At 45.0% G+C, this 12,754-nt stretch overlaps 1 protein-coding gene across 7 annotated transcripts in view; it reads left to right on the forward strand.

Moving 5' to 3' along the window:
• Positions 1–12,754, forward strand: part of AKAP9 (A-kinase anchoring protein 9) — a 187,756-nt gene that overhangs the window by 40,180 nt on the left and 134,822 nt on the right. For all 7 annotated transcript variants that reach the window (XM_039526343.1, XM_039526344.1, XM_039526346.1 and 4 more), the window contains exon 2: positions 4,097–4,345. In XM_039526343.1, the coding sequence (XP_039382277.1) occupies positions 4,097–4,345 (249 nt within the window). The remainder of the gene's footprint in view (positions 1–4,096; positions 4,346–12,754) is intronic.

Below are 12,754 nucleotides of genomic sequence, written 5' to 3' on the forward strand. Positions count from 1 at the left end.
AATTTTAGGGTAAAAATTTCTAAGATTTGTGCATGCAGTTGGTGCATGTATGAAAATCGGTTACTTTCAGAACACAAATGCCCAATTATGTACCTAGTGGACATTCTTGTGAAAATAAGGTGCAATCATTATTTGAATGCCCAGATTAGTACATACATTTACACATGCCCATATTTAATATTATTTAAAAGAAAGTTCAATTAATTATATAATATCTTTAACCAAAATTGCTAGGGTTTTATCTGATAATGCCTCATTGATAAAAATTGGTAGCTTAGTTTTGAAAAGAGAGGAATATAATCTAACTAGATGCATCACGCAGACAGTCCGTACTCGAGGGGATTAGAATCCTTCAGTCGTTCTTGTTGGAGTCATTTATCTAATTTTGTAGGCCCATAAAGAATATAAAGTTGCACTGGAAGAAGCTGTATTACCTTTTATCTATTACATACGGTTTCAGCCATCATAGGGTTGATGGGATACTTTAGAACCAGTGTGTACGTGTTCCAGAAAGCTCACAATTACATTTTCTTGCAGCAACTTTAGCTACAGAGACAATGTTAGGGTTGCTTTAGGTAACATAAAAATATGTGATCAAGTCTGGGAAGAGAATGCTTGATCTCTGACACTGTCTAGTTCTCTTAAAAATTTCTCAAATATTTACTTCTGAAGGCCAAACCCACCAGCTTGTACCAGTGGCTTATTTAGAAAATACTTTGGGTTTTACTTATGACAAGAATGACTTAGCTAGCTGTTTTGTTGACGTAACATATAGTCTCAAAAAGGATTATGTTAATGCAAACTAGTTGCCTTTTAGAGCTCCCCAGCAGGGTCTACATGAGCCAGAGTGGATAAAAATCAAAATACTTCCGTAACAACCACTTTGCAACAGCTGCTCTGAAAAACATGGGAGGAACCAAGCTAACTCTCCCACAAGATGTGTGATGGAACTCAGTAGTGGACTGTTTGAGCACTATATCGAGAACTGGCCTAATCTGATGACAGTTTGTGAATAAAATCATGAAAGAATAGATGACACCGTCACAGCCAAAGTTCTCAACATAGGGCTTAAGAGAAATGTTGAATACATGCTGAGTACCCTGAAGCCTATTTCTGTAGCCTTGAACAAAATGAAGAGAAATAGCAGTTTTATTGCTGACACTGTTAAAATTTGGAAGGAACTGAGTGAGCTCTTAAAGAGAGAAATATGCAATGACAGAGTTAAATTACAAGCATTAAAAAAACGAATAGCTTATTTTCTTGCAAATAGTCTCAGTACTCGGTACCAGGGTCAAATCTTAATGGCTGAAGAAGAGGAGTTGGCTGCGACATGGACATCCAGCAATCATCCCTCCATAATGCCAACTATTACGTTTTAAGGAAAGTCACACCAGTGAACTGGTGGAAGTCACTTAAGCACTTGGATTCAGAGAGTGTTAAAGTGATAATCTCACTTTTAACAGCAGTAGCTTCTTCTGCCAGTATAGAAAGAATATTTTCTTCCTTTGGACTAATTCATTCCAAACTGAGAAATCACTTGGGACCTGAAAAAGCAGGAAAGCTTCTCTCTTTGTCTCTCTCCCTCCTCCACCCCCGATTATGAACAAACAGGAAAATGAAGGTGAAGACAACTGAGTTAGCTGCAGAAGCCATATTTTAAGTTTCTCATGTTGACCTGGCTGACATAGTCGATTTAATTTTTTTAAAAAAAAATTCATTTATTTTAGTTAAAACAATTTTAACAAAAACAAACCTGATTTTAAAAAACTTGTTTAACTAAATTCAAAAATACATATGCTTGTTTGGTTAAAATATTATATGTTTGCTGTTGAAGAAAAAAATCCAGAATATATAACGTTGTTGTTTTAGTTAAGTAAAACAATTTAAATGTTTGTCTGGTGATGTTCTCCTAATACAGCATGGCAAGAAAATCCTCCAAATATTAATGGTTAACCTGTTGAACTGGAGATAGTTCACCTCCCAATGACTTCATAAATATCTGCTTCAATTACCTTTGGTAAATGAAATAACCAAACAATCATTCATTTTCAGATATAGCTGTAAAATTAATCTAAAAAGTTTTCAAATTAAATCACTTAAAAATATATAGTGTGTACCTTCTAAAAATGAAACCTGCATCTATCTCTGAGTTGTGAAGAATATGTATTAAGGTTATAACAACCAACAAGAATGCACTTTTATGTAGAAAAACATGATTAAATCGAGTCTTCCTGACACGGGCCAAATCCACCCTGACACAGGCCAGTTAGAACGCTTTACAAATCACACCCCTTTGGTGCACTTTGCCGCACTGTATAGACAAGCCCTCAGAACATGTATTGGTATTGTGAAGAGCTAGGGAATTAGTATCCTCATTCTTCCCTCTATTAAGATGATGAGTCTATGATGTATCCTATTCCTTACCTGAACATGGTGGTGGGGAATCTCTCCTCTCTTCCTGGTGTAAAATACTTATTCTTTGACAAATGTTCTGAAATATTAAAAAGTGTTATTTATTTTAAAAATAGAAAAAGCCTTGTTAAATATTTAAACTAGTTAGGAATGTAATGAAAAGAAAGCGGAAATACATGCTAAGTACGTAGGTGAGCATTATTTGCTCAGCAGATCTCAAGGTCCTTCTGAGCAGAGCAGAAGCTATATTCCACATTGTCAGCTGCCCTGAGACTGCAGAATCCTGCTGGGGAAATAAGAAAATCTTTTCTTGCAGCGAGACAAAAGCATTAGCTATGGAAGAAATCATAGTTGATTTGCAAGTATCATCTCTGTTTAATTTATGGCTTTCTCAGCTATCTTGAGGTTGAATGACAATTAGAAAACACAGAAGTGACAGCTTGCATTGTGACAGAGCAGAGACTGGGAATGGAGATCTTTGCCAAACTGGAAATCCTGATTGAGCCACTTGAGCGTTGACAAAGAGTTTGAATGGAAGCCTGGCTCTCTGGATTGGTGAATATCATGAGCAAAAATTCCAATATACTTTTATTATATGATAGAACCTTTTTTTTTTAAATTGACAGTGGGTTTACCAAAATGCATAATACTTTGGTATTAATTAACATAAAATAGATATGAAAGTCTAGGGCTTTATTTAAATATTGTTGTGTTTATAAGTGAATGTGCTTAATAAAGTAATATGGTTGCAGCAGTCATTAATGTTGGACTTTTGAGGTGGGAGAATAAAACCTGGTGATGGATAACACTTCGTTAATGTCCGTTTAATTTTGTCTTTACGTTTGTAAAAAACGTAATTATTATTTTTCTTTCTTGAACTGAAATTCTGTTCCAGTTAAGAAAAATATATTCTAAATGGATTTTCACATGTAAACCATTACATCTGATTAAAAGTGATAAGCTCTGTAAAAGGCAGTGTCTTAGAGTATTTGAATAGCTTACGTACTAATTGGTTTTTCAACTGTGCTGTGTCTGGATCACCTGCGACTTTTTATTCATCATCATGTTTTGCTACAAGGTGGAGTATCTTGTAATTTGCTTGTTGTCTTTTGTTAAACGATTTCCTAAAGATGTATTTTACTTTCTTCTATGTTTTGTTAGCAGCTTGGGCTGGTTTTCTTGATTCCTAAAAGTATTTCTTTCTGAAGAGTGCAGTGGTACATATTTGGTATTAGAGAGGGTTGCTCTTCCGCTTTTATTTCAAAGCAGATAAAATGAGTTTCATAATCTTGTTGGTGTGTAAGGTAATATAAAACTAGAGAAATTTAAGTTTCCCTAAGAAAATGAGATCAAAGATTATTTTATAACCTTTGTGCTTTGTTTAACTTTGAATCTTTTGATTTCTAGATAGCTGTCCAATAAGTACATACTGTTCTGAAACCTGCAAGACCTATATTAAATTATCATTGTGCTGCTTATATATTGTACATTTTAAACATTATTTTCATGTTTATATTAAGTTGTATTGAAGGGTATTTGGAATATGCAGCATTAACCTCAGCTTTGTTTTCTGCAGAGATTAGTCAGAAGATTTATGTAGAACAGTCCATAAGCTCTCATAATTGGTGTCATTAGTAATAAAGAAGAAAACTTTCACCTTAACAGGATTTTCTCTTATGTGCAGCTTGCCCAGTTTAGGCAACGGAAAGCACAGTCTGATGGGCAGAGTGCATCTAAGAAGCAGAAAAAAAAGAAAAAGGCATCAAACACCAAAGATGAAGAATTGATACAAGATGGTCCTGATATTGACCGGTCACAGGGTGATGAGACATCCACACACCAAAGAGGAGCAGCTGCTACTGCGGACTTTGCTATAATGAGGACTTTACGCAGTAGAGAAATTATCAAACATGACCAGACGTATACAATTGAAGTAAGTGTTTCTCAGGTCCTAAGCAATTACATTATTTTTCTATTTAAAGATGGGCTCTTTATATTTTACTAAACTGTAGTGAATATGCAAAGGAAAATGAGTGAACATTATGAGAATATTGACATTATTCCTTGCCTCAACCTCCATGCTGCTTTATGCCCTGAGCTGACACTCTCCATTTGCCTGTTGGTGACATATTTTCTATGGCATGATAACTGAGCTGTAGAATGTGAAGCACTTGCTGGCACAGTTATGTGCATTCCTTGATAGGATAAAAGCTGTATATATTTTTTAAAAGCTTATAATAAAATTATAAGTATTACTCAGGAGTACCCCCAGAAATTTTTTACATGATTTGCATAACTGAACCGTCTAGTGTTTTTCTACCTCGGGGCTCTTCACTGCCCCTCTCCTGGCCAGCTACCTTATACAGGTGCTCACTCCAGCTCCCTGTACTTGTAATAGGTCTTGAGGCTGTTGATGAGCAAGTACTGTGGGCACAGCAGAGGGGACATGGACTACTGGAAGCAGGGTGAGGCTGAGCAGGGTTCTGGGGGGATCCCTGGCGTGGAAGCCGGCCCCATGGCAGCAACGTGGAGAAGCAGTGCTGACTTCCCAGCCAGGTTTGATCCCATGGCTCTTCCATGAAGGTGGTGCTGTGGGGCCAAAATTGAATGACTGGTGTTGTGATCTAGTGTCTGAGTGTAGTTTTGGCCCTGTACCTGAGTCTGAGTGGCTCAGGTACTACAGCCCAAGTAGCCAGGTTCAGGTTAATCTCTCCAACTGAGATTTACAAGGCATTTTCTTAGAGCTGTCTGCTCTTTCACCCAACATTACTGTCTTGACACAACATCCTATAAAGATCTAAGGCAAGATTACTGGAAGTATTACAAGGGATTATTTTCTAGCTGAATTTCCAGTTCTTACTTACCTCATCTTTGTAGTAGGATATGTCTTTGGTTTTTGCTTTTGTGCCACAAAATATATTCAGTAGTTGGTGTATGTAGCATTTTTAAGTGTCGTGACTGGACTTTCTTTGTTCTTCTAGTGTTTCTGTAGATAAAACAAATCACAGTTTTCTGTGATTTTTCTGATTTGAGTTTTTCCTGTCAGCAAGTGGAACTAGAATCTCCAATTTAAAAAAAATAAAAACGGAGTCCTGAAGAAACTCACATTCTTGATGCAGACCACAGCAGATGGAATCAAAGTGTTTCTATTTCTTTACTTTATGGGTTCCTTTTCTTAGATAGAAGGAATCTATTCAAAAGACTGATACTTTTCTTTCCCTTTCTTGGTTATATCATCAGAACTGTAATAGGACCATTTTGTTTTCTTTATTGTTCAGTATTTGCAGTCTCATTGGCTACTTCAGTTTATGGGCTTTCTTGCTCTTTTCCTGGGAGGATGTCACAAGATGTCTAATTCCCTTCCTTTTAGGATTAAAAGGGTGTCTAATCCCTCTGATTACCAAAATTTACTAGAAAAACTCACCAGAGCCTTTCACCTGAAGAAGACTATTTTTTGAAAGGCACAAATAGTCATTAATATTCCTTAATAATCATGTTAGAGTGGTTCCCCTGAGAGAAGTCTGTAGCAATCTGACAGGCATAATTTCTCCTCGGAGTGTTGTATAGGAGCCAGTTTAAGAAAGGTGGGAAGAGGGGAGAGGAGTGTCTGTTTTTGTTAGAGTCCTGAAGATTACTACAGTTTTTATTATTCTAACTGATAAGAAATAACCATCCCTGTTTTCCCATCCATTGCATCTCTCACCTGAACTTCATCTGTAAGGTCCTTAAATCATAGTTCTTCTTCGAGTGGTTGTTCATATCGATTCCAATCAGGTGTGTGCGCGTACACGTGCACGTTGGCGGGAAGATTTTTTCCCTTAGCAGTGTCCGTCGGGTCGGCCTGGGCACCCCCTGGAGTGGCACCCTCCTGGCGCCTAATATATAGCCCCGCTGACCCACCACCCCTTCAGTTCCTTCTTACCGCCAGTGACAGTGGCTGGAACTTCCCTTGGCTCTTCCTCAGCAAGTTCTCTTCGCTTTTCCATGTATATAGTTCTCAGTTAGTTTGTAGTACCAGTTAAAAGTTTAGTGTAGTATAGTTGTTGGGGTTTTTTCCCCCCCTCTCTCCGGCCCGGCACCATGGCATGCCGCGGTCCCCAAGTTTTAAGAACTGCATGGCTTGTGCCAAGTGCATGCCTAAGAGCGACCCGCACTCGCCCATCTTAGGTGCCTGGGGGAGACCCATCAGAAAGATCGCTGTAAGATCTGCCACGAGTTCCTCCCACAAACACTTAAAGAATGGGAACAGTGCCTGAAGGTGATCCTCATGGAGGCAGCCTTGCGCCCCCAATCTGACCCGGGCTCGAGAGAACGACCCCATCGGTGTCGTCCTCAACGCAGAGCGCCCCAGCACCGTCTATGTCTTCGGCGCCGAAGAACGATACCAGAGATGCCCAGCACCACCATGGCTCCTCTTGGGGCCCGTCGGACAGTAGGCACCGCTCCCATTTGCTGGTGCCTCAAAAGAAGAGAAAGCCGGATGACCACTCTCCTCTGGCTAAACCTTGAGAAGTGCAACCCCAGGTGGACCTCTCCTCGGCGTCTCCTTCCGGGGCAGTGTCGACTCCTACCTGGGTGAGGCAGTCGAGTCCGGCATCACTTCAGTCCCCGGCACCTACTTGGTAACTTCAGCTCCCGTCCATGCTGGAAGCCTATCAAGCTGCTAGAGATCTCCTCCACCTGACAGCACCGTTTTCGCCTGCCAGGGAGGAATCCTCAGCGCCCTGTCCTCCAGTGCATTCCAAAGGGAAGCCAACTATGATGTTGAGGCACTCTCCTTCGCCTTGCCCATCGGCACCTACACACTCTGTTAGAGAGCCTTCCCACTCCCTGAGCTCTCAATGTTTGAGGCACCAAAGATTGGCTCCTCTGTGTCTTCAGTGTCTGAGACCTCGGAGTCGGAGCCCGACTCCTACCGCTCAAGTGGTAGCAGGAGTCGTAGAGCGAGGTCAGGCAAAGATAAAAGGGAGCAGCAGGCGTGGCCTCCACAGTGGCAGAACCCACCTCAGTTGCCCTTCTGGACCCCCTGGGCTTACCACCAGGGCCAGCAAGGAACCCAGGGCCCACGCTCAGCGACGTATTTAGTCACATCTGCCACCTTTGTGCCGCCTTCAGCTGTACACCCGGCAACTACAGTTTCGATACCTTTCCGGCCGGCACCGTCGTCGACTCCAGCACCGTGCCCAACTCCGACTTGGGCACTGGTTCGTATGACGTCGGCAGACCTGTCTCCCATGCCTGCACCGTTGTCGACGTTGACCTCGATGCAGGCACCTACGGCCCTGGTGCCGACGTCGGCACCGGGTCCCTCAACACCGGCACCGGGTCCCTCAACACCGGCAGCTCCTGTGAGTGTGCCGATGCAGCTCTCTCCTGTGCAGTTGATGCCAACGCTGATGTTGTCTACAACATTTACGGCCATGTTGCCATCATCGGCACCACCTCCTCCACTGCTGCCCCAGGAGTCACGTGACCCATCCGGGGCAGATGGTAGAGAGCTTCCACCACCGGCGCATGCTTCCTTCTCCTCATCCCCAGACGAAGCGGTGGCAGGGTCATCCATAGCTCCTGCGTTAGAGGACAATAGAGTTCTGCAGCAGTTGCTCTGCAAAGCTGCCCAAGGCTTGTGCATCAAGGCTGAGGAGGTGGTCGAGGAAGCGGATCCCATGGTGGACATCCTAGCATCCTCGGGGCCCTCATGAGTAGCGTTACCCCTCATAAAAACAGTGGTGGATGCCACCAAAACCCTGTGGCAGACACCGGCATCTCTGCTGCTCACTGCTAAATGCAATGAGCACCATTACTTTGTCACCTCCAAAGGCTTTGAACATCTCTACTCACACGCGCCTCCGGATTCCCTGGTTGTTGATGTGGCTAACCAGTGAGAGAGACAAGGCTTCCAAGGTCCTTCCCCAAAAAATAGGGACGCTAAATGCCTGGACCTAGTGGGTAGGAAAATCTACTCCACTGGGGGGTTACAACTCCGTATTGCTAACCAGCAGGCCATCGTGAGTAGGTACTCCTATAATACCTGTGCTTCCATGGCCAAGTTTACGGAGCTCGTCCCTTTGGACTCTCGGTCTGAATTCACCGCCTTGGTGGAAGAGGGGAGACTAGTCTCCCGTGCCTCACTGCAGGTGGCCTTAGACTCTGCAGACGATGCCACAAGACTCATGGCGATGGAGGGGCAGGTTACAAGTCTCAGGGGTACCCTATGAAGTCCAACAGACGATTCAGGGCCTTCCATTTGAGGGTGAGACACTATTTTCAGAGAAAACGGATAAACAGTTCCACAGCCTAAAAGACTCCCGAGCCACCCTCAGATCCTTGGGCTTGGATACCCCCGCCACTCAGTGGAGATACTTCTACACACAACCTCCTCAAAGGTTCCAGCAGCAAAACTGCCAGGACAACTCTAGGAGGAGGAACAGGAGTAGTAGGAGAAGACAACACTCCTCCGCTAATCAAGGCCAGCCTAAACCGCCCTCTGGCCCTAAACCATAGAGTTCATAGGGGCGGTCCTGGACTCAACTCAGACCAGAGCATTCCTTCCGGAGGCAAGATTTCAGGCCCTCAACTCTATGATCCAAGGACTCAGGAAGTTCCCCACCACCACCGCGAGAAATTGTCTCAAGCTGCTTGGCCATATGGCGGCCTGCTCATATGTGGTTCGACACACCAGGCTCAGGCTTCGACCGCTACAGTCGTGGCTGGCGTCAGTGTACAGACCTGCCAGGGACAGCTTGGACAGGATCTTGACCCTGCCTTGCCCCGTTCTTGACTGACTCCTGTGGTGGATGGATGCTCAGCAGGTGTGCTTGGGAGTCCCCTTCGTCACCCCACAGCCATCCCTGACGCTAGTGACGGACGTGTCAGATTTGAGATGGGGAGCTCATCTGGGGGTACACAGGACTCAAGGCCTCTGGTTGCAGACGGATGTCTATTTTCACATCTATGTAAGAGCTCAGAATGGTACACCTAGTGTGTCAGTCATTCCGCCTGTATCTAGCTTGTCGTTGTGTATCAGTCATGACGAACAGTATGTCCGTGATGTTCTATCTCAACAAACAGGGGGTGGGAGGTTGCACGCTCCTCTCCCCTGTGCCAGGAAGCCCTCAGGTTATGGGACATTTGTACAGAACACTCAGTTGATCTGCAGGCGTCGTACCTTCTGGGAGTCCAGAACAAGCCGGTGGACCGCCTCAGCAGGTCTTTTCACAGCCACAAGTGGTCCCTTCACCTGGATGTCGCATCTTTGCTCTTCCAGAGATGGGGCTGTCCCCTGATTGACCTCTTTACCACGCGACGCAACAGGAAGTGCCAGCAGTTCTGCTCCTTCCAGAACCACAGTCCAGGCTCCACAGCGGACACGTTCCTCCTCCACTGGAGGGGACTGTTTCTGTACGCCTTCCCACCCATACCACTCATTCACAAGGTTCTGCTCAAGATCTGCAGAGACTGGGCTTTGGTCATTCTCATAGCTTCAGCTTGGCTCCGCCAGCATTGGTACACATCTCTCCTGGACATGTCAGTGGAGGCCCTGATTATCCTACCACTCTTCCCGGACCTTCTCACACAGGATCATGGGCGGCTCCAGCATCTAAACCTGCAGTCGATACATCTCGCGGCCTGGAGGCTCCATGGCTGAATCCATTCGAGCTCTCCTGTTCAGAACAAGTAAGACAGGTTCTCTTGGGCAGTAGGAAACCCTCCACTAGGGCCACTTACCTGGCAAAGTGGAGGAGATTTTCAATCTGGTCAGCTCAGTGCAACTTCTCCCCGGCACTAGCCTCAGTGCCCTGAGTTTTGGATTTATCTTTTCCACCTGAAGCAGGAAGGTCTCTCCTTGTCCTCCATAAGAGTACATCTGGCCACCATCCTTGCTTTCCATCCGGGGGTACTGGGCCACTCGGTCTTCGCTAATCCCCTGGTTAGTCACTTCCTGAAGAGCCTCGACAGGTTGTATGCTCATGTATTCCAACTAGTTCCTTCTTGGGATCTTAACCTGGTCCTCGGTAGGCTCATGGGACATCCCTTTGAGCCTCTAGCAGCATGCTCCCTACTCTACCTCTCCTACAAGGTCGCGTTCCTGGTGGCGATCACCTCAGCCTGGAGGGTGTCTGAGCTCAGGGCCCTAACATCTGAGCCGCCCTACAACGTGTTTTTTAAGGACAAGGTTCAGCTCAGGCCTCACCCGGCCTTCCTCCCCAAGGTTGTGTTGCAGTTCCACCTCAACCAGGACACTTTCCTTCCGGTTTTCTATCCTACACCTCATACAAGTGACAGGGAGCAGCGACTCCACTCTCTCAATGTCCGTGGAGCACTGGCCTTCTACTAGAAAGGACCAAACCCTTCAGGAAGTCGGTACAGCTCTTTGTTGCAGTGGCGGACAGAATGAAGGTACAGTCTGTTTCAACCCAGTGCATTTCATCATGGATTGTGGCCTGCATTACTGAGTGTTACAATCTAGCAGGAATCTCAGCGCCCCTTATAACAGTGCACGCTACAAGAGCACAAGCTTCTTCAACAGCTTTCCTGGCTCAGGTTCCCACCCAGGAAATCTACAGGGCGGTGACGTGGTCATCAATACACACTTTTACCCCCACACTATGCAATTACTAGGCAGGCCAGAGATGATGCAGCCTTTGGTAGGGCAGTGCTCCAGTCAGTAGTCAGCTCCGACTCCGCCTCCTAACTTTGCTTGGGACTCACCTGATTGGAATCGACATGAACAACCATTCGAAGAAGAAAAAATAGTTACACACCTTCTCGTAACTGTTGTTCTTCAAGATGTGTTGTTCATGTCCATTCCAATACCCACCCTCCTACCCCTCTGTCGGAGTAACTGGCAAGGAATTGAAGGGGTGGGAGGTCATCAGGGCTATATATTAGGCGACATGAGGGCGCCACTCCAGGGGACGCCCAGGCCGACTTGACGGATACTGCTAAGGGAAAAATCTTCTGGACAACGTGCACGTGCGCACGCACACACCTGATTGGAATGGACTTGAACAACACATCTCGAAGAACAACAGTTACAAGAAGGTGAGTAGCCGTTTTTTGCTATTCCTTTAGCTGAGAAAAGTTATCTCCCTGCTTGGAAAGTGAGAGATATGGAGAGGGACTCTAACCCCAATTTCTTGTATATAGTATAATATAAATCTTTGGGCCTGCCCTAGGTTTGTTTTAAATTCCCTTCTGTCCAGTTTCCTTCTCACAAAGATAATGATATGCTCTGTTGTTTAGTAATTTATTTGTGGTTGGTTACTTACAAACTCTGGTATCTTCCATATCAGCCCCACGTGCCTGGCAGCATTTTAGACCTAAATTATACAGCAGGCTCCTTTGATTTAAACCAGGGGTGGGCAAACTACAGCCGGGGGCCGCATCCGGACCTTCAGATGTTTTAATCCGGCCCTTGAGCTCCTACCGGGGAGCAGGGTCAGGGACTTGCTCCTGCACATATGGGCAGCCAGGGGGCTCTGCACGCTGCCCCTGCCCCAAGCACCATCCCTGCAGTTCCCATTGGCCAGCAAACGGGGCCAATGGGAGCTGCAGGGGCAGCACCTGTAGATGGGGCAGCGCGCAGAGCTGCCTGGCCGTGCCTCCGTGTAGGAGCCAGAGCGGGGACATGCCGTTGTTTCCGGGAGCTGCTTGAGGTAAGCGCCGCCCGGAGCCTGCACCCCTGACCCCCTCCAGTACCCCAACCCCCTGCCCCAGCCCTGATCCCCCTCCTGCCCCTGAACCCCACGGTCCTACCCTCCCTCACCCCCAGCCAGAGCCCTCACCCTCAATTTTGTGAGCATTCATGGCCCACCATACAATTTTCATACCCAGATGTGACCCTCGGGCCAAAAAGTTTGCCCACCCCTGATTTAGTAGCTATATTATACATTTTGAAGTTATAGTATACTCTATCTGAATGATATTTTAATTGTATTTTCTTTCATTAATACTGAAGAAGAGTTATGTTGCCTCTAACTTGACATCATGTATTTTGAAAAGTGACTTAGCAAAGCTGAAATCTTTTCATGTCAGAAATAATTGAACTTAAAAATTAAAAACTTGAACTACCTGATAAGATGCTGCAGATTTCAGGTACTAACCCTGTAGGAATTTAGAGAAAGTTATGGAAATAAAATATGGAAAATTGGGATAAATTTTGGCTTGGCCAGAAGCTAAAATTCATTGGTCTATTCTTAAGACAGTTTACTAAACACATTTTTCTTGAGAAAAGCACAATCAAGAGCTACTACTCCAACTTTATTTTGTATTGATTTGTTTAAATCAGGGGTGGGCATGAATGTAGGGCTGGGGCAGGGAATTGGGGTGCGTGAGGGAG

The sequence above is a fragment of the Mauremys reevesii genome, linkage group 2 (genome assembly GCF_016161935.1).
Source record: "Mauremys reevesii isolate NIE-2019 linkage group 2, ASM1616193v1, whole genome shotgun sequence".
Lineage (NCBI taxonomy): Eukaryota > Metazoa > Chordata > Testudines > Geoemydidae > Mauremys > Mauremys reevesii.